The 22,791-nt window shown below is 45.9% G+C and overlaps 1 protein-coding gene across 2 annotated transcripts in view; it reads left to right on the top strand.

The window, feature by feature from the left end:
• The window catches only part of NDFIP1 (Nedd4 family interacting protein 1), a 73,076-nt gene that overhangs the window by 32,316 nt on the left and 17,969 nt on the right, over window positions 1-22,791 (top strand). For both annotated transcript variants that reach the window (XM_073581004.1, XM_073580434.1), the window contains exon 2: window positions 17,472-17,559. In XM_073581004.1, the coding sequence (XP_073437105.1) occupies window positions 17,472-17,559 (88 nt within the window). The remainder of the gene's footprint in view (window positions 1-17,471; window positions 17,560-22,791) is intronic.

The following is a 22,791-nucleotide window of genomic DNA, read 5'->3' as shown; positions in this document are numbered from 1 at the left end:
CCCTAAGGGGTCTAGTTTCCAAAATGGTGTCACTTGTGGGGTGTTTCCACTGTTTAGGCACATCAGGGGCTCTCCAAACGCAACATGGAGTCAGTTAATTATGCCAACAAATTTTACATTCAAAAAGTCAAATGACGCTCCTTCCCTTCCGAGCCCTGCAGTGCACCGAAACAGTGGTTTTCCCCCACATGTGGGGTATTTTGAGCATTGTGATTTTTTTTTTTTTGTCCTACTCTTATTGGTTAGTTATTTTATTTTTGATGGTAATATTTATTTGACTTAAACGCTTTTTTTTTTTTTGTAGAGTAACATTTTTTTTTTACAAAAAGCTCAAAATGGGTGAAAAAAAGAAAAAAAAGGTCCAATTCCTTACGCCCGCCCTTCCTTTTCCAAGTCTGCCCATAATCACTGGCTGATAGTCTCTGCAGACAGGACTACTGCAGCCACTCATTCCCTGTTATTGATTTATTACATAAGGCTGGATTGGACTACCTATATTAATATTTTTATCATCATCCGCCCACAGAAGCCCCATTTTTCAGTGAGAAAGCGTAACTTTGTGGCATTAGTAAATGGAGCAGTGCACAAAAACACTGAGAAATAGAACAGCCTGGCTATAAATAGTTGGTAAAGTTAATCTCTGAGCAGTAGGATATCCCCTTTAAAGAACCCAGCAGGGTTTGGCAGAAGTCCACTTAGAGTTGGAGTTACTTTGTCCTTTGGCACTTCTCTGTCTTGTTGTGCCACGCTGAAGGAAAAAATCTGTTAAAATGCCTCATTAGGGCCCTCTGTTCATAAATCCCCAGGATATATTGATGCTATACTCTGTGTCTGAAAAGACAATACAGTATTGCTGAATTTTTTTTCCAAAATACTAACATTTGTACAATACCCTTTCTAGGAGTAACCAACCATTTTATTGTATGTTCCATTGAAATCTAAGGCTAAGTGCACACATTGCAGAAAATTTCTGCACAAAAACCTGAATCCCTTCCCAGAAACCGCACCTATTTTTCCGCGGCGTTTTTTTGCGCCTTTTTTTATGCGTTTTTTACCGCAGCGGTTTCGAAACGCATGGGAGAAGCCAAAACCGCGGAAAAATCCGCAAAATTAATGAGCATGCTGCGTTTTTTACCGCGATGCGTTTTTTTCGCGGTAAAAAACGCATCAATGTGCACAAAAAGTGCAAAATGCATAGAAATGACTGTGCAGCTTATTTTTAGTGGTTTTATAGCGGTTTTATAGTGAAAACCGCGGTAAAAACCGCTAAAAAAACGCTGTGTGTGAACACAGCCTAAGGCTCCGTTCAGACTGGGGTACATTTCAGAATTCATCTGACTACTTCTGTCTTCAGTCACATTATTAATAAACACTAGTGACCAGTGCCATTGGAAGCCAGGCATGCCCATGCTTCACCATGTTTTAGAGAGGATGTGGTTTCCTTTGGATCATAACCTGTCCAAAGCCTCTTCTCCATACTTTCTTCTTCCCAGCACTTGGGCACAAAATGATGGGAAATTTTAATGCTTTTCCAGAACTGGACTGGCTTCTTCACATGTTTTTTTTGCAAAGTCTAATCTGGCCTTTCTATTTTTAAGGCTGATTAATGGTTTGCACCTTGTGGTGAACCCTCTGTTTTCTCCTTCGTCTCATTGGGGGACACAGATACTGTGGGTGTATGCTTCTGCCGCTAGGAGGCTGACACTAAGTGAAAAAAAGAGGTTAGCTCCTCCTCCGCAGTATACACCCTCGCCCCTATTGCGGGCGGAAATCAGTTTTTTGCTTAGTGTCCTATGGAGGCACACACAGTCTGGATCTCTCCAGACTATTTTTTTTCTAGTTTACTATGAAGATGAGACAGGGGCGACGGATCCTATTGAAAGGGTCCGATCTCCCCAAACAATCAACGGGCGAGCACGCGTTGAGTATCGTCTCCGCGTATACTTTCCCTCACCGAGGGACATATCTGGGACTTTTCCCCAAGACTTCTATTTTTGTTTGTTATTTTATGAAGATGAGACAGGGGCAACGCATCCTATTGAAAGGATCCGATTTTCCCAAACCATCAACGGGCGAGCACGTGCAAGTGTCCCTCCACGTATCCTTTCCCGCGACGTGGGACATTATGCCAGACTTAGCCCTGTCCACCCCTAGGTATTGAAACCATGGGCTTGCACTGAGGCACAAGACTAGTCTGTGCGGCCCCCACTGCTCCACCAACGCTAGACGGCGGTGCTGCAAGGTGGTGGACGGTCCCTCTCCTCACCCCCTGAAGGGGTTAGATGGAGCTAGGGTGCCTGCACCGTCCTGTTTTTTATCAAAGACCCCCTCACATACCTGCGCTAAGGCTGAAGAGGATCATCAGTGAGGAGAGGGTCGGGGAGGGCTCCTGCGAAGATTTCGGGCTGGAGCCCACAGCCGCAGAAGGCGGCGTCCACTAGCATACAAGAGAAGGACTGGATCCGTCAGGACAGGAACGCTGCGCCGGTCAGTAGCGCCTTTTTTTGGTACCGCGCCCCCCCACCCCGGTCGGGTAGGGGAAAAATTGAGGCCGCGGCTTCGGCCGGAGCTAGGCCGCGGCCGGAAGTTCCGCCCTCGGGGCTGCGTGTCACTTCCGGCAGCCCGCCCTGCACTCGGCGGCGAAAAAAAAAATAAAAAATCGAGGCCCCGACTTCGGCGCACGATTTAAAGTAAGCATCCAGGTCGGGGGGGGCGCAGAACTGGGGTAAGTGCTGCCCGAGAGGCCATGCTAGGGAAAAACGAGGAGCTACTTCTTCCCCGTGTCCCCAGCAGCGGACAGATACACCATGTCCGAAAAAAGCAAAGACGCACACGTTCTTTTACGCGGCATGCATCTCTTGTTGGACTGCGTTTCCGCGGGCGCAGAGCAGCGTTTATGCGAAGCCTGCGAATCCAAACGCGCCCAGGAGCCCTCCCCTGCGACCGCGACCAATGTGTCAAATCCCCCGGAGTGGGCCCGATCACTATCACAGTACATGGTGTCGCTTATGAGAGCAATAGAATCCCTTCCTTCCAGATAGGGGCAGGGACAGTGTCGCGCCTTTAGAGGGAACATTCACCTCACAGGAGCCTCCGGCCTGCAGGGGCCGCCCTCTCTCCAGGCAGACCCGGGGGAAATAAATCCACACGGTGTCGCCCAGTCCATCCGGTGCCTTTGGCATCCGTAAGATCTGCTTCTCGCTCCCCGTCACCAGTGGTTGATAGCGAGCAGACCTCAGATTGCGACTCAGACGAACCCATTGACCTGGACACTCCAGAGTCCCGTGAAACGGTGGACAGCCTCATAGAAGCCATCAATCAGACCCTGGGGATTGAGGATGATACCGCAGTGGCTACGGAGCATAAAGGGCATGTAAGCGAGTGAAGCGGCCGCACAGAATTTTTTCCTCTCACCGTGAGTTTGAGGACATAGTACAGCGGCACAGAGAATGTCCAAAAAGGCATTTTTCTCGGGTTAAAGGGCACTCGAAATGCGTTATCCGTTTGCTCCGGACCTCCGTAAACAATGGATGGAATCCTCGATAGTGGATCCTCCGGTTTCACGCCTGGCCACTAAGACCCTGTTATCTGTCCCTAGGGTTTCCTCGATTAAAGATCCCACGGACTGCCTTATTGAGAGCCTAGCTCGTTCAGTATATGAGGCGTCAGGGTCTGCACTCGCTCCCTCGTTCGCAGCCAAGGCTATGATATCATAGTCAGAAACATTAAACAAGGTCGCGCAGGAGCAGGATCTACCTGCAGAGATCTCGGAGGTCACAGGTCAGATGACGATAGCTGGAGATTATGTAATGAATGCGTTTTTGGATGCGGCCAATTGTTCAGCACTTGCTGCCGCTAATGCAATCTCTATCTGAAGAGCCCTATGGTTGAGGACATGGCGGGCCGATTCTACTTCCAAGAAGTCCTTGGCTTCCCTGCCTGATCAGTGCGGCCGCCTATTTTTGGATCAAGTTATCTCCGACTCCACAGGAGGAAGGAGCGGGTTTCTCCCCCAACAGAAGGTTAGATCGTTTTTTCGTCACCCGGTTCAGGCACGTTTTCGGGCCTTTCGCAGTGCCACCGGCCATTCTAGGCCGGGCGTGACGGCAGTGGTCAGGTGGCGGCCGTTAAGTAGCCTAAGCCTGGTCCGGGACCCGAATAGGAGACGGTCTGGGGTCATGTGTTGAAAGACTCCGGGTGGACTACGGGGCCCAATTCCGCCACCTCAGGCCGCCCCAACCAGGATAGGGAGCGGCAGGTCATATAGAGCCAACCCATTGGGGAGAATGCGTGCTCAAGAGGCCAGATCGAGAGGACCCAGATCCTAAGGATCATCGGCCAAATGACTCGAGGTCTTTACCAGACGACACCAGCAAGTGGGCGGCTGCCTACTCTGTTTTCACCGCGTCTGGGCCAACATCGCTCACGACGCATGGGTAAAAGAGTTGGTGTCCTCAGGTTACAAAATAGAATTTGTCAGATACCCTCCAAGACAGTTTTTTCCTTCCCGGCTTCCCTGGGTGGATACCCAGGTAAGTGCTCTATTGGAAGCCATCAAGTCGCTCCTGCACAACGGAGTCATTGTTCCAGTGCCGGAACATGGAAGAGCTCAGGGGTTCTATTCAAACCTTTTTGCGGTCCCCAAAAAGGACGGGTCTGTCAGGCCTGTTTTGGACCTAAAGCTTCTGAACAAATTCATCAGGATCAGACATTTCCGGATGGAGTCTCTCCGTTCAGTCATAGCGGTCATGGAACAGTGAGAATATTTGGCCTCGATTGACAGCCATGACGCTTTTCTGCATATTCCCATTTTTTTCTCCTCATCAGAGGCGGCTACGCTTCGCCATCAGCGTTCAGCATTTTAAGTTCGTAGCGCTACCCTTCGGGCTAGCCACGGCTCAGAGTATTCACAAAGGTTTTGGCAATTATCAGGGCCACACTGCATTCTCGAGGCATAGTCATCTTGCCTTATCTGGACGACCTCTTGGTCAAGGGCCCGTCAATACGGGCAGGTGGGGAAGGTGTCAACATCACGCTAGATACTCTTGCCGCTTGGATGGTTGGTCAATGCAAAGAAATCATCCCTTGTGCCAGCTCAGAGGATCTCCTTCCTAGGGATGATCTTCGACACTTGCTGAGGGTTGATAATTCTCCCTCAGGAAAGGGAGCTAGTCTCCGGCAGGGAGTCCGGACACTACGCCAACCAGTCCCTCATACCATCCGATCCGCGATAAGGATCCTAGGGAAAATGGTGGCAGCAATCGAAGCGGTACCTTTCGTCCAGTTCCATCCTTCACCCTCTGCAGCACGCCTCGTGTCAGCCTGGGACAAGAATCCTTTCACGCTCGATCAGCGGTGCAAACTGGCCTCTCAAGTCAGGCAGTCGCTCGGATGGTGGATAACCAGTTCCTCTCTGGCCTATGTCATGGGCTGATAATGACAATTGACGTCAGTCTCCTCGGTTGGGGAGCGGTGTTTCGCCACCACACAACCCAGAAACGGTGGTCGCCACAGGAGGCACGCCTCCCGATCAACTTATTGGGGGATACGAGCAATTCAGCTGGCTCTGCAGAGGTTTCATCACTTGCTAGCAGGCCGTCCTGTCCGGATTCTATCGGACATCGCCACGGCGGTGGTTTACATAATTCGTCGGGGCACCCGCAGCAGAACAATCATGCGCAAGGTGGAGCACGTTCTTCAGTGGGCCGAAGCAAACCACTCGGTGATTTCGGCTGTCCACATCCCGGGAGTGGAAAATTGGGTGGCAGACTTCCTCAGCCGGCAGGGTCTTGCATCCGGAGAGTGGTCTCTACATCCCGAAGTTCTTCAACAGATTTGTCAACTGTGGGGAGCTCCGGATGTGGACCTGATGGTTTCCAGAGTGAATGCCAAGGTGCCCACATATGTCTCTCGGGCCAGGGACCCGCAGGCATTCGCGGGGGACGCATTGGTTCTGCCATGGAACCAGTTTCGCCTCCCATATCTATTTCCCCCACTGCCACTACTCCCGAGAGTCAGCAAAGGGATCAAGACGGAAGGGGGGCCGGCGATTCTGCTGGCCCCGTTGAGCGTGGTACGCAGATCTAAGGCAGCTGCTCGCCGACGTTCCTGGGCGCCTGCTAGAGCGTCCAGATCTACCGTCTCAAGGGCCAATTTGCCACCCGAACTCAGGGACCCTGTGTTTGACGGCAGGGCCGTTGAATCTCGGATTCTAACCCAGGCAGGGTTCGGGAGCAAGGTGGTCGCTACAACGATTAGCGCCCGGAGGCCTGCTTCAGCATGAATTTACCACCACACCTGGAAGGTGTTCTTTCCTTGATGTCGAGGCGCGGTGTTTCTCCGCTAAGATTCTCAATCTCCAACATCTTGGTTTTTCTCCAGTCGGGCTCAGAGAGCCCGGATAGCTCAGTCGTTAGAGCATTAGACTCGGGCTTTGCCCCAGGTTTCCGCAGGAGACAAATGTCGGCCTAATCCGTCATGTTCCAGTGCAGGGTTACTGCCAATTTTCAGGTGAAAACTTTTCATCCGGGGAGTGTTCCACTTGATACCTCCCTATATGGCGCCGATGGACGCCTAGGTTCTTAACATGGTCTTAAGCGTTCTGCAGGAAGCTCCATTGGAACTGTTTCAGGATACCTTTCCTGGAAAAGTTGTTCCCCAGTGGCCATCGCTTCCATCAGGCGGGTTTTCAGAGCTGGCGGCTCTATCCTGCCGAGCACCGTTCCTCACTTTCCATAGGTATAAGGTGGTCCTCAGAACAGCCCCTCTTTTTCTGCGAAGGTCGTGTCCTCTTTTTCACATCAATGAAGATGTTGTTTTGCCTTCATTTTTTTTTCCAGCACCGGTGCACCGTGTGGAAGAAGGCTCTTCACACGTTAGACCGGAGGTACGTGTCACGGACGGCACCCTTTCCTCAGACGGACACGCTGTTCGTGCTCCCTGAAGAACGCAGGAAGGGACTCGCTACCTCAAAGTCGATCATAGCCAGATGGATTCGTTTGACTATTCAGGAGTCCTACTGCATTAGAGGCACGCCGATTCCAGCAGGGATCAGAGCGCACTCTACTCGGGCAGTGGGCGCCTCTTGGGCGCTTCGGCATCAAGCTTCGACGGAACAGGTTTGCAAGGCAGCAACCTGGTCCAGCCTGCACACATTTGCCAAACATAATATCCATGCTCAGGCCTCGGCGGATGCAAGCCTGGGTAGAAGGATTTTCCAAGCAACGGTGGTGCACCTTTAAACAGGAGGTAAATGTAGCTTGGATTGGTGAGTCAATCTCCCACCCAGGGACTGCTTTAGGACGTCCCACAGTATCTGTGTCCCTCAATGAGACGAAGGAGAAACATGGATTTTTGTGAGTACTCACCGTAAAATCCTTTTCTCCGAGACGCTCATTGGGGGACACAGCACCCACCCTATTAGCCAGTTGGCTCTTGTTTAAATGAGTATGTGTTTACTTATTTGATATAAAGGTGGTGTTTTCCTTCGGACATGTTGTACCTGTATTAAGGCTGATTTGTTGTCCTCCTACTGCTTTGGCACCAAACTGATTTCCGCCAGCAATAGGGGTGAGGGTGTATACTGCGGAGGAGGAGGCTAACCTCTTTTTTTCACTTAGTGTCAGCCTCCTAGCGGCAGAAGCATACACCCACAGTATCTGTGTCCCCCAATGAGCGTCTCGGAGAAAAGGATTTTACGGTGAGTACTCACAAAAATCCATGTTTCAATCCCATGAAGTCTTCTCTTTATGAAAGACTTAGATACTGAAACATCTACTTCATGGAGAGTGCTCTTCACTTGGGTGGTTGTTGTGAAGGGGTTTTTCTTCACTATGGAAAATATTCTGTTATCATCCCCACTGTGGTGTTCTGTGGATTTCCAGGCCTTTTTGAGTTTCCAAGCTCACAAGCTTTTTTTTTATTTGCAGAATGTACCAAACTGTTGATTTGACAACTCCTAACATTTCTGCTATCGCCTTGATTTCTTATTTTTTTACAGCTTAATGACGTTCTGTTTCTCTTCTATTGATAGCTTCTTTAATCGCATGTTGTGGGTTCACAGCAACAGCTTCCAAATGCAAATGCCACACCTGGAATCAGCTCCAGACTTTTTACCTACTTAATTGATAATGGATTTATGAGGGAAAAGCCAATTCCAGCCCATTAAAGAGCGTTTGAGATAATTTGCCAATTAGCTTTGGTCCTTTTAAAAAGAGGCAGTTACATATTAAAGAGCTGTAATTCCTAAACCCTTAGGGTACCGTTACACGTAGCGACGCACCAACGATTCCGACAGCGATACGATCTGGCTAAGATCGTTTTTGCTTCGCTAGTAAGCAGTCATACAGGCCGATCTTCATAACGACGCATCAGCGATCAGCGATGTCACTAACGACCACGGCGATCGTTGGTACCATGTCACACACTGTCTATAATAGCGAGTCAGACTTTGAATAGGCATCCTTCAGAGCTATCTATATGAGTTCGGAGTCGCCAATGAGGTCGCTCGTCGATGATAAGGGGCGTCAAACACAGCGATGCATGCTGGTCAGCGTGACGCCAGAGATCAAAAAATGATCCTGAACGTTCGCGCACGATCAGCGACATCGCAGCAGGGAGCCGGTCGTTTCCGCGTGTCACACTTAGCGAGATCGCTAGCGATGTCGCTGTTGCGTCACAAAATCGTTGTCGCTTCAGCGATATCGCTAGCGATCTCGCCGTGTATAACGGGGGCTTTACTCCAATTTGGATTGTGAATACCCTCAAATTAAAGCTGAGTCTGCAATTCAATCCTATATTGATTAACCCCTTAACGACCGCCGCTACGCCTTTTAACGGCGGTAATTAAGGGTACTTAAACCACAGCGCCGTTAATTCACGGCGCTGTGATTTAAGTGAATAGCGCCCCCCAGTGTCGGATTTTCTCCGGGGTCTCGGCTGCCAGGGGTAGCCGAGACCCCAGAGAACATGAATCGGTCGGTTTTTACCGACCCCCGCTTTTGCGATCGCTGTTATTAACCCTATAACGGCGACCGCAAAAAAAAAAAAAGCCGCGATTTTACATTTAATTTCTCTTTCCTCTGATGTGATCGCACATCAGAGGATAGAGAAATAGGGTCCCCGATCCCCCCGGTCCCCTCCCAGTACCTCTCCCTTGTCCTCCGTCCCCTCCCGGTGGTCCCGCGCCCGCCGGCGTCATCCGATGGGCGCCGCCATCTTGAAAATGGCGGGCGCATGCGCAGTGCGCCCGCCGGGAATCTGCTGGCTCCGGCTGGCAGATTCCATTCATTATTTTGATCACTATGATAAACGATCATAGTGATCAAAATAATAAAAATAGTACATAACCCCCCCGTTTATCACCCCCTTATATAGGCACACATAATGAAAGAAAAAAAATATTTTTTTTTTTCAGTTTTCCATAAGGGTTAGGGTTAGGCTAGGGTTAGGGTTAGGCTAGGGTTAGGCTAGGATTAGGGTTAGGCTAGGGTTAGGTTAGGGTTAGCCTAGGGTTAGGGTTAGCCTAGGGTTAGGGTTAGGCTAGGGTTATGCTAGGGTTAGGGTTAGGCTAGGGTTAGGGTTAGGCTAGGGTTAGGGTTAGGCTAGGGTTAGGCTAGGGTTAGCCTAGGGTTAGGGTTAGCCTAGGGTTAGGGTTAGCCTAGGGTTAGGGTTAGCCTAGGGTTAGGCTAGGGTTAGGCTAGGGTTAGGGTTAGGCTAGGGTTAGGGTTAGGCTAGGGTTAGGCTAGGGTTAGGGTTGGGCTAGGGTTAGGGTTAGGCTAGGGTTAGGGTTAGGCTAGGGTTAGGGCTAGGGTTAGGGTTGGGCTAGGGTTAGGGTTAGGCTAGGGTTAGGCTAGGGTTAGGCTAGGGTTAGGGTAGGGTTAGGGTTAGGCTAGGGTTAGGGTTAGGCTAGGGTTAGGGTTAGGCTAGGGTTAGGGTTAGGCTAGGGTTAGGCTAGGGTTAGGCTAGGGTTAGGGTTAAGCTAGGGTTAGGGTTGGGCTAGGGTTAAGGGTTAGGGTTGGGCTAGGGTTAAGGGTTAGGGTTGGGCTAGGGTTAAGGGTTAGGGTTGGGCTAGGGTTGGGCTAGGGTTAGGGCGAACTAGGATTAGGGTTAGGATTAGGGATTAGGGTTGGGATTAGGGTTAGGGGTGTGTTGAGGTTAGGGTTGGAGCAAGAATTGAGGGGTTTCCACTATTTACCAACTTTGGGGGTCTAAAAATTGGGGTCTAAAAAATCACTTTTGTGGAAATAAAAAAGACTTTTTATTTTCACGGCTCTGCGTTTATAAACTTCTGTGACGCGCTTGGGGGTTCAAAGTGCTCACCACACATCTAGTTAAGTTCCTTAGGGGGTCTAATTTCCAAAATGGGGTCACTTGTGGGGGGTTTCCACTGTTTAGGCCCATCAGGGGCTCTGCAAACGCAACATGATGCCCGCAGACTATTCCATCAAAGTCTGCATTCCAAAATGGCACTCCTTCCCTTCCGAGCTCTCCCATGCGCCCAAACAGTGGTTCCCCCCCACATATGGGGTATCAGTGTACTCAGGACAAATCGCATAATAACTGTGGGGGTATGATTTCTCCTGTTACCCTTGTAAAAATAAAAATTTGGGGGTGAAAAGATCATTTTTGTGGAAAAAAAAATGGATTTCTTATTTTCACGGCTCTACGTTATAAACTTCTGTGAAGCACTTGAAGGTTCAAAGTGCTCACCACACATCTAGATAAGTTCCTTAATGGGTCTAGTTTCCAAAATGGGGTCACTTGTTGGAGTTTTCCACTGTTTAGGCACATTAAGGGCTCTCCGAACGCAACATGGCATCCGATCTTAATTCCAGCCAATTCTGCGTTGAAAAAGTCAAACGGTGCTCCATCCCTTGCGAGCTCTGCCGTGTGCTGAAAAAGGGGTTTACCCCCACATATGGGGTATCGGCGTATTCAGGAGAAATTGTATAACAAATTTTGTGGTTGATTTTCTCTTTTAACACTTGTGAAAATAAAAAAAATTGGTTCTGAAGTAATTTTTTTCCAAAAAAAAGTTAAATGTTAATTTTTTCCATCCACATTGCTTTCGTTCCTGTGAAGCACTTAAAGGGTTAATAAACTTCTTGAATGTGGTTTTGAGCACCTTGAGGGGTCTAGTTTTTAGAATGGTGCCACTTTTGGGTATTTTCTGTCATGTACACCCCTCAAAATGACTTTAAATATGATGTGGTCCCTAAAAAAAATGGCTTTGTAAATTTTGTTGTAAAAATGAGAAATCGCTGGTCAACTTTTAACCCTTATAACTTCCTAACAAAAAAAAATTTTGCATCCAAAATTGTGCTGATGTAAAGTAGACATGTGGGAAATGTTATTTTTTAAGAAATTTATGTGACACATCTCTCTGATTTAAGGGCATAAAAATTTAAAGTTTTAAAATTGCAAAATTTTAAATTTTTTTGCCATATTTCTGTTTTTTTCATAAATAAACACAAGACTTATCGAAGAAATTTTACCACTAACATGAAGTACAAGATGTCACGAAAAAACAATCTCAGAATCAGCAGGATCCATTAAAGCGTTCCAGAGTTATAACCTCATAAAGGGACAGTGGTCAGAATTGTAAAAATTGGAATGGTCATTAAGCTGCAAACTGGCTCTGTCGCTAAGGGGTTAATAAATGTATTTTAAATATATTTTGGTAAACAACCAAGGTACCAAAACTTGTGTCACTGTCCAAATATTTCTGGACCTAATTGTATATGTGTAGATAGATAGTTAGGTTCATATATATTTGGACAGACAACATTTTTCTAATTGTGGTTCTAGACATTACCACAATGAATTTTAAACAAAACAATTCAGATGCAGTTGAAGTTCAGACTTTCAGCTTTCATTTGAGGGTATCCACATTAAAATTGGATGAAGGGTTTAGAAATTTCAGCTCCTTAACGTGTGCACCCTGTTTTTAAAGGGGCCAAAAGTAATTGGACAGATTAAATAATTGTAAATAAAATGTTAATTTCTAGTACTTGGTTGAAAACCCTTTCTTGGCAATGACTGCCTGAAGTCTTGAACTTATGGACATCACCAGACGCTGTGTTTCCTCCTTTTAGATGCTCTGCCAGGCCTTCACTGCGGTGGTTTTCAGTTGCTGTTTGTTTGTGGGCCTTTCTGTCTGAAGTTTAGTCTTTAACAAGTGAAATGCATGCTCAATTGGGTTGAGATCAGGTGACTGACTTGGCCATTCAAGAATATTCCACTTCTTTGCTTTAATAAACTCCTGGGTTGCTTTGGCTTTATCTTTTGAGTCATTGTCCATCTGTAGTATGAAACGACGACCAGTCAGTTTGGCTGCATTTGGCTGAGCACAGTATGGCTCTGAATACCTCAGAATTCATTCGGCTGCTTCTGTCCTGTGTCACATCATCAATAAACAAACACTAGTGACCCAGTGCCACTGGCAGCCATGCATGCCCAAGCCATTACACTGCCTCCGCCATGTTTTAAAGATGGTGTGGTATGCTTGGATCATGAGCTGTACCACGCCTTCGCCATACTTTTCTCTTTCCATCATTCTGGTAGAGGTTGATCTTGGTTTCATCTGTCCAAAGAATGTTCTTCCAGAACTGTGCTGGCTTTTTTAGATGTTTTTTTAGCAAAGTCCAGTCTAGCCTTTTTATTCTTGATGCTTATGAGTGGCTTGCACCGTGCAGTGAACCCTCTGTATTTACTTTCATGCAGTCTTCTCTTTATGGTAGATTTGGATATTGATATGCCTACCTCCTGGAGAGTGTTGTTCACTTGGTTGGCTGTTGTGAAGGGGTTTCTCTTCACCATGGAGATTATTCTGCGATCATCCACCACTGTTGCATTCCGTTGGCGCCCAGGTCTTTTTGCATTGATGAGTTCACCAGTGCTTTCTTTATTTCTCAGGATGTACCAAACTGTAGATTTTGCCACTCTTAATGTTGTAGCAATTTCTCGGATGGGTTTTTTCTGTTTTTGCAGCTTAAGGATGGCTTGTTTCACCTGCATGGAAAGCTCCTTTGACCGCATGTTTCCTTCACAGCAAAACCTTCCAAATACAAGCACCACACCTCAAATCAATACCAGGCCTTTTATCTGCTTAATTGAGAATGACATAACGAAGGGATTGCCCACACCTGTCCATGAAATAGCCTTGGAGTCAATTGTCCAATTACTTTTGGTCCCTTTAAAAACAGGGTGGCACATGTTAAGGAGCTGAAACTCCTAAACCCATCATCCAATTTTAATGTGGATACCCTCAAATGAAAGCTGAAAGTCTGAACTTCAACTGCATCTGAATTGTTTTGTTTAAAATTCATTGTGGTAATGTCTAGAACCAAAATTAGAAAAATGTTGTCTCTGTCCAAATATATATGGACCTAACTGTATATTAGTTAGCTAGGTAGATATCTCATACATTGGTGGCAGAGCTCTTACATAAAGCAAATGCGCTCTTGTTGTAATGTGCTGTTCTACGGATATCCTAAATATAACATCTTTACTGTGAAAGGATTAGCACATTGGTTAACAGGCCTGGCAGGCATGGGGACAAGGTTCTGTCTCATTGCGCAGTTAGCTATACATAGGGATGTTACTTATTATGTAATATAGAACACTAAACTTTTATACGTAAAGCTGTTTCAGGATGCATAAAATCTCTCTATGTGAAAATGAATTTGTGTGTATCACCAACCAATCACGAAACATATTTCATTTCACCAGAGCTGTTCAAAAGAAGCTGAGCTGTGATTGGTTGCTATTAGCAACAGTTTTCCTTGCAAAAAATCACTAAGCATCTCTCATTTCACCAGAGCTGGTTAAAAGAAGCTGAGCTGTGATTGGTTGCTATGACCAACAGTTTTCCCACTTGACAACACCTCAGCAGACACTGACATGGTGGGAGAAATATAGCATCCCTGGGAACATAAGCTCCCAGCCATTGTCTGCCCCCCCAAAAAGGAGCAGAGAGTACATGACAGAAATGAATCCCCCCCCTCCCTGCCCATATCCCCATCACACATCCTCCATCCCAGAGGCACATCTTCCCTCTTAAAGGGATCATTGGTATGGAAGTGAGAGCAAATCCATCCAGCGCTTTGGTTTTGACTCCAGGCCTCTCTTAAAGGGATCCCCGGTATGGAAGTTAGGACAGTTCCACTCAGCTCTGTGGTTCTGACCCCAGAGTCTCTTAAAGGCATCATTGGTATGGAATTTAGGGCAAATCCACTCTGCGCTTTGGTACTGACCCCAGGTCCTTCTTAAAGGGATCTCCAGTATGGAAGTCAGGGCAAATCCATCCTGCGCTTTAATTCTGACCCCAGGCCTCTCTTAAAGGGATCCCCGGTATGGAAGTGAGGGCATTTGCCTTCAAATGCTCTGGTACTGACCCCAGGTTCTCTTAAAGGGATCTGAATGGAAGTTAGGGCAAATCCCTCAGCACTCTGATTCTGACCCCAGGGTTCTATTAAAGGGATCATTGGTATGCAAGTCAGGGCAAATCCACTCAGCGCTCTGGTTCTGATCCCAGGCTCTCTTAAAGGGATCCCCAGTATAGAAGTGAGGGCAAATCCAATCAGCGCTCTGGTTCTGACGCCAGGCCTCTCTTAAAGGGATCCCCGGTATGGAAGTTAGGACCGTTCCACTCAGCGCTCTGGTTCTGACTCCAGGCTGACGGGATGATGTGGGATATTAGTGGTAGTAGTCCGGTGGCTCTGACTGATAGGATGATGTGGGATATTAGGAGTAGTAGTCCGGTGGCTCTGGCTGACGGGATGATGTGGGATATTAGTGGTAGTAGTCCAGTGGCTCTGGCTGATGGGACGATGTGGGATATTAGCGGTAGTAGTCCAGTGGCTCTGGCTGATGGGACGATGTGGGATATTAGTGGTAGTTGTCCGGTAGCTCTGGCTGACGGTATGATGTGAGATATTATGGGTACTAGTCAGGTAGCTCTGACTGACGGTATGATGTGGGATATTAGGGGTAGTAGTCCGGTAGCTCTGGCTGACGGGATGATGTGGGATATTAGGGGTAGTAGTCCGGTAGCTCTGGCTGACGGGATGATGTGGGATATTAGGGGTAGTAGTCCGGTAGCTCTGGCTGACGGGATGATGTGGGATATTAGGGGTAGTAGTCCGGTAGCTCTGGCTGAGGGGATGATGTGGGATATTAGGGGTAGTAGTCCGGTAGCTCTGGCTGACGGGACGATGTGGGATATTAGGAGTAGTAGTCCGGTAGCTCTGGCTGATGGGACGATGTAGGATATTAGTGGTAGTAGTCCAGTGGCTCTGGCTGATGGGATGATGTGGGATATTAGAGTGAATGTGGCTATGCGGAATGGGCGGGGCTCTACACTCAGCTTTATATATAGATAAAATCATTATAATTTGTTATATCTAACCGTAGTTAGTTACTATGCCCGGGCAGCGCCGGGCTCTTCAGCTAGTGTATATATAGCCCGCACTATTATGCGCCGCACATACAACATTTCTGTCTTGTTTTCCTAGTGCAGTTTGCAGTGTCTTTTTTTTATTATTATTTATGTATTTATTTAATGACTCCAGTAATATACCACTTTCCAACATTGTTTCCAAACACTCACACAGTTTGGAAAGCTGGTATATCGGAGTGCTCCATCCTGCTCCATATTATGCTGCCTCATTTGTGGTGGAAATGAATGAGATTAGATAATGTAAGGAAAGGAGAAAACACATTTCTAATATACAGCTTTTGTTCTGTTAAGTGCTCTCAGATGAAATGCTAAGATTACTGAATAATACATAAGATACTGTAGTTCTGCAGGGAAGAATGGATTAAGTGGAAATGCTGCTATTGCTTTTAAAGATAGCCGCTCTGTAAAAGCATCATATCTCAAGCAAATAGAATGAAGATAATAAGTTTTGACATTAAATCCTTCTGACTGTATACATATAGTGCTCTTATTTCTACTATATGTTTCATAAAAGAATTTGGACCCTTTTAGAGCTAATCTTGGGGGCTGTGCATGTACAGGCCTTCAATGTTAGTATGTGATTAAGACCAGCAACACCCATAGAACCCTCCCATCACATATGATGGAGTCTGTCGGGTTATGCAGAGGTGTCTGTTTCATGGGGCTCCCGTTTTTACCCATAAAATATGACCCATAGGACCCCTCCCATCACATATGATGGAGTCCGTCGGGTTATGCAGAGGTGTCTGTTTCATGGAGCTCCTGTTTTTACCTATAAAATATGATCGAATCAGTAAAGGAGGTGCCGAACAAGCATGATATTCCGTCAGCTCCGGCGCTGAGCCCACATCTTTCCTGGGACATATCAGCTGTTTTGAACAGCTGTCATCTGCCCGCCATAGCCGCTGACAGCGGCATTTAACAAGCGCTTCCAGCCATCGGGCCGGAAATACGCACACTGGTGACCTCCGTCACGTGATTGCGGGTCACCGGTGTGTTGGCATGACAACCGGAGGTCTCTATGGATGTCAGTGTTAAATTGCTATGAGCGCCACCCAGTGGTCGGCGCTCATAGCAAGTCAGTAATTATGTTACATAGAGGCGAACTGATCATCGCCTCTGTAGCAGAGCTGATCAGGTTGTGGCAGCTTCTAGCCTTCTATGGAGACTATTGAAGCATGCCAAAAGTATAAAAAAATGTGTTTAAACATATAAAAAAAATAAAAAATATATAAAATTTCAAATCACCTCCCTTTCGCCTCGTTCAAAATAAAACAATAAAAGTAAAATCAAACATACACATGTTTGATATCAGCGGACAGAATCCCCCGATCTATCAATATAAAAAAAAGGATTATCCTGATTGCTAAACGGTATGGCGAGAAAAAGTTTCAAAACGCCAGAATTACGTTTTTTTGGCCGCCGCGACACTGCATTAAAATGCAATAACGATCAAAAGATCGTATCTGGACCAAAATGGTATCAATAAAAACTTCAGCTCGGCGCGCGAAAAATAAGCCCTCACCCAACCCAAAAACACGAAAAATGGAGACGCTACAGGTATCGGAAAATGGCTCAATTTTTTAGCAAAGGTTTGGAATTTTTTTCACCACTTAGATAAAAAAGAACGTAGACATGTTTGGTGTCTATGAACTCGTAATGACCTGGAGAATAAATCACATTGGCAGGTCAGTTTTAGCACATAGTGAATCTAGCAAAAAAGCCAGCCAAAAAAACAAGTGTGGGATGATTGCACTTGTTTTCTAGTACACGACATGGTAAAACCAATGGTGTTGTTCAAAAGTACAACTCGTCCTGCAAAAAATAAGCTCTCACATGGCCATATTTACGGAAAAGTAAGAAAGTTATGGCTCTGGGAAGGAGGGGAGCGAAAAACGAAAACGCAAAACCGGAAAAAGCTCCGGGGTTAAGGGGTTAAATGTGTCTCTTTCAGTGCTTTTGTGCAGTCATTTGTGTAGCTTTTAGTCCTTACTGATCTTTCTAATCACAGTTGCAGAATGAAGAAGAACCCGTAGAAAGTCCCCAGGCTTCGTCAGATGCTCCCCCTCCATATAGCAGCATTGCTGGAGAGAACACAGGTGAATTCATTTTTTTCCATTATAGGAACTGTGCGTCATAATGTGTTAAAAATGTAAATAAAAAGGAAATAATGAACAGCACTAAAACCAATATTTCCTCTGTTATGCAGGAAACATGCACATTAGTAGCAGTACAAGCACTGTTGTACTCAGAACAGTCATATGTTACTGATCTTATCTGACTACCAGACGACAGATAATAGTGTCAGTTGGAACTCAAGTTTCCACATTTTTTTTAACCATTTAGATTTCATTAACTTACTAAGGATTTTTTATCCCAATTTATGCCATACTAGCGGAAGAGCCGGGCACTGCCCGGGCATAGTAACTAACTACGGTTAGTTATAACAAATTATAATGATTATATCTATACTAGCTGAAGAGCCTGGCACTGCCTGGGCATAGTAACTAACTGTGGTTAGTTATAACAAATTATAATTATCCTCCATCCCATAGTCCCGTGCCCATATGCCCATCATACATATCCTCCATCCCATAGTCCCATGACCATATACCCATCATACATATTCGCCATCCCATAGTCGAGTGCCCATATACCCATCACACATCCTTAATCTCATAGTCCCCTGCCCATATACCCATCATACATATCCTCCATCCCATAGTCCCATGCCCATATACCCATCATACATATCCTCCATCCCATAGTCCTGTGCCCATATACCCATCATACATATCCACCATCCCATAGTCCCGTGCCCATATACCCGTCATACATATCCTCCATCCCATAGTCCAGTGCCCATATACCCATCACACATCCTCCATCCCATAGTCCCGTGCCCATATACCCATTATGACATCATCATCACCATGGCAACCATTATGACATAACCATCACCATTGCAACCTATTAAGACATCATCGTCACCATGGCAACCATTGTGACAGCATCTTCGCCATTGCAACCTATTATGACATTAGCGTCGCATTGGCAACCATTATGACATAATGAGGAGCGGGGCTTGATACACGCACACTTTTTCCCCATTATGTAGATAGGGGCAAAATTGTTTGGTGAATTGGAACGCGCGGGGTTAAAATTTCGCCTCACAACATAGCCTAGGACACTCTCGGGGTCCAGACGTGTGACTGTGCCAAATTTTGTGGCTGTAGCTGCGACGGTGCGCATGCCAATCCCGGACACACACACACACACACACACACACACACACACACACACACACACACACACACACACACACACACACACACACACACACACACACCCACATTGAGCTTTATGTATTAGATATATAAAGATGAGTGTATAGCCCCTCCCTGTCCGCATAGCCACATTCACTATAAGGCCGGAGTCACACGAGCGTATAATACGGACGAGTGCTAGGCGATAGAAAATCGCATACCACTTGTCCCAATGATAATCTATGGGGCAGCTCCCATCATCCGATTTTTTTCTCACACGTTTTCTACGTGCGAGTGAAATCGCAGCATGCTGCGATTGTACGCGTATCTCAGCTGAGAATCGCCAATGCAAGTCTATGGGGGCGAGAAAACTACGGATTACACACAGACCAGACGTGTGACTTGCCAGAAATACGCACCGGTGTCCTTTAACAAAAGCCGGCAATTCATTTTGCGATACAGTAAAATGACACTGACATGTTTAATAAAGAAACAAAAGAATAGATATAGACAGACACATAGAATACATATATAATAATAATAATTTTATTTCTTTACCACCGACATATTCCGCAGCACTTTACATTTCAGAGGTGGGATTTGTACAGACAATAGACATTACAGCAATAATCACATAGATCATAATAGATACCAAGAGGAATGAGGGACCTGCTCGCAAGCTTACAGTCTATGAGGAAAAAAGTAGACACAAAAGGTGGGTGGTAACAATTGCCCTGATTGTTTGGACCAGCCATAATGTTAAGTGTGTAACAGTACAGACACAGAGGGCTAATAGATGCATAAAGCATGTGGGAACATGATGCGGGGAACCTGGTTATGGTAAAACTTTTGACTGTGCCACACAGGGATAGTTAGGTTAATGTGTTGAGGCGATAGGCCAGTCTGAATAAATGCGTTTTTAGGGCACGCTTAGAATTGTAGGGATTGGGGACTAATCGTATTGACCTGGTAAATGCTTTCCAAAGAATTGGCGCAGCACGTGTATAGTCTTGGAGATGGGAGTGGGTGGTTCTGATTATTGAAGATAATATTCCTCGCCAATCGTTACACCGATGCCTGTACATTGTGCCAGTCATTACACTGGTTACCCATCCACTCCAGAATCCAGTACAAACTTATTACCTCAGGTCATCAGCAGAATGGAGGGCACGGGTAGGGTGGTAGACTTAGACGAGGGAGGGTGGTGCTGAGCCGTGCTTTGTAGGTGAGGGTAATAAATTTGTACTGGATTCTGGAGTGGATGGGTAACCAGTGTAATGACTGGCACAATGTACAGTCATCGGTGTAACGATTGGCGAGGAATACGATCCTGGCTGCAGCATTCAAGACAGATTGGAGGGGGGAGAATTTGGTAAGAGGGAGACCGATTAGAAGAGAGTTACAATAGTCCAGATGAGAATGAATAAGAGAAACAGTAAGAGTTTTTGCGGAGTCGAAAGTAAGAAAAGGTCAACTTCTAGAAATGTTTTTGAGGTGCAGATAACAAGAGCGAGCCAGTGATCGGATGTGGGGGGCAAAGGAAAGCTCGGAGTCAAGTATAACCCCAAGACAGCGGGCATGTTGTTGCGGAGTAATAGTGGAACCACACACAGAAATGGCAATGTCGGGTATAGGTGCATTAGAGGAGGGAGGAAACACAAGTTCAGTCTTTGACAGGTTCAGTTTCAGATATAGTGAGGACATGATGTTAGACACAGCGTTTAGACAATCGCTGGTGTTTTCTAAAAAGGCAGGTGTGATGTCAGGAGAAGAAGCATATAATTGGGTGTCATCAGCATAGAGATGGTACTGGAATCCAAATCTACCGATTGTTATAGGGGCAGTATACTGTACAAAGAGAAGAGGAGGGGGCCTAGAACCGATCCTTGAGGAGCCCCAACAGTAAGGGGAAGATGTGGGGATGAGGAGCTAGCAAAAGATACAGTAAAGGAGCGGTCAGAGAGAGGAGGAAAACCAGGAGAGAACAGTGTCCTTGATGCCGATGGAGCGGAGCATAGTGAGGAGGAGCTGGTGATCCACAGTGTCGAATGCTGCAGAGAGATCCAAGAGAAGTAGCATGGAGTAATGACCATTTGATTTAGCTGTTAGTAGATCATTAGAGACTTTAGCGAGGGCAGTTTCAGTAGAGTGTAAAGAGCGGAAACTGGATTGGAGAGGGTCGAGAAGAGAGTTATCTGAGAGATAGTAGATAAGACGGGAGTGGACCAGGCGTTCCATGAGTTTAGAGATGAAAGGAAGATTAGACATAGGTGTATAGTTAGTGGCACAGTTTTGGTCGAGGGATGTTTTTTTTAAGCAGTGGATGTATGATGGCATGCTTAAATGAGGGAAAGATATATATATATATACATGTCATTGAGACACACATATACAGTACGTGTGTATATATATATATATATATATATAATATATATATAGAGTTCTACATAGTATAATAGCCCCCAATTCAATTGCCGGCTTCTGTAACATTAATCCAAAACCCGACATGAAATGAGACATGGTTTACATACAGTAAACCATTTCATTTATTTTTTTATATGTCCCTGACTAATAATTAGATTAGGGTTTGTGTATAAAATTCGGGACATGTAGGTATTAAATAAAGGGGTTAATTCTTTGTAAAAAATTGCGTGGGCTCCTACGGTAAATGCACAACCAGAGAGGAAAAGCCAGTGAGTGAGGGCAGATATTAATAATCTTGAGAGGGACCATTGTTTTTGCCACCTCAGGTCAGCCAGGGGACTCCGCGCAGCCTCAGTGATATCCCTGGCTAGGCTAGTCCGGCAACTAAGCACCTCACTGTCTATGGACATTGTACATACAGAGCCTGGTGTTGGCACAGGCAGCTTTTTGGCTTTGCTGCATGGCTAAATCTGAAAGCTCTGATTGTGTCAGAATGACTACACCAAGTAATCTAAGTGATACATTGTTGGATTCACCTTCTCTTTACGTACGTCATGCTGCTTTGAGATGAGGTAGCAAAAACCTGCTGACAGATTCCCTTTAAACATATATGTTTTTGACCAGATTTATTCCTCTGCTAATCCATAAATAAACCATGGTCCTGTAACAAAAATATAGCAAAAAAGCAACAATATCCTTACCTCTCCGCTGGTCAGTCAGGACCTCCGCTGCAATCCACAATAAATGACACCATGCTTTCCTTTGTGCAGGAGGTCCACTGTCTCGGTGTCCTCCCTGTCCTTCAAACCGCACCTCGAAGTTATTACCTCCTCCTGCTACCTTTAACTCAAAAATATTTTCAGACTCCATCCTTTCCTCAACCCTGTATATGCTAAAATGTTAGTGCATGCCACATCATGTCCTGCCTTGAGTACAGCAATACCCTTCTCTGTGGTCTCCTAACTAACACTCTTGCACCTCTTTAAATCATTCTCAACTCTGCTGCCCGATTAATCCTCTTATACTCTCACTACTCTTCTGCCTCTGCCCGCTGCACAATCCTTCACTGGCTTCCAATTTCCTATTGAATCCAGATTAAATCACTAATAATGATTTGCAAGGCCATCCATAATCTGTTTCAGAGTTAAAAGGAATCTGTCAGCAGGTTTTGCAATGTAATCTGAAGACAGCAGAAGATGGAGACTGAAACACAGAATTCAGGGATGTGTCACTTGTCAATGTGCATACTGTTTGCTAACTGTTAAAGATTTATCACTAAGATATTAGTAATGCTGGGCTAGTCCGGCAACTAAGCACCTCACTGCCTATGGACATTGTACATAGAGAGCCTGGTGTGGGCACAGGCAGCTTTTTGGCTTTGCTGCATGGCTAAATCTGAAAGAAAGCTCTGATTGTGTCAGAATGACTACACCAAGTAATCTAAGTGATACATTGTTGGATTCAGCTTCTGTTTACGTACATCATGCTGCTTTCAGATGAGGTAGCAAAAACCTGCTGACAAATTCCCTTTAAACATATATTGTTGAAATCATGCAGTCAGTGTCTGATACATGCTGGCGGCATCTATTGGGTTGTTAGCTTCCATTTAAGGGCTTTTCTGGACATATGACACATCCTATG

The sequence above is a fragment of the Dendrobates tinctorius genome, unplaced genomic scaffold (assembly GCF_039654945.1).
Source record: "Dendrobates tinctorius isolate UK_male_01 unplaced genomic scaffold, ASM3965494v1 ptg000001l, whole genome shotgun sequence".
Taxonomy (NCBI): Eukaryota; Metazoa; Chordata; class Amphibia; order Anura; family Dendrobatidae; genus Dendrobates; species Dendrobates tinctorius.
This window is presented reverse-complemented; position numbering and strand designations above follow the sequence as displayed.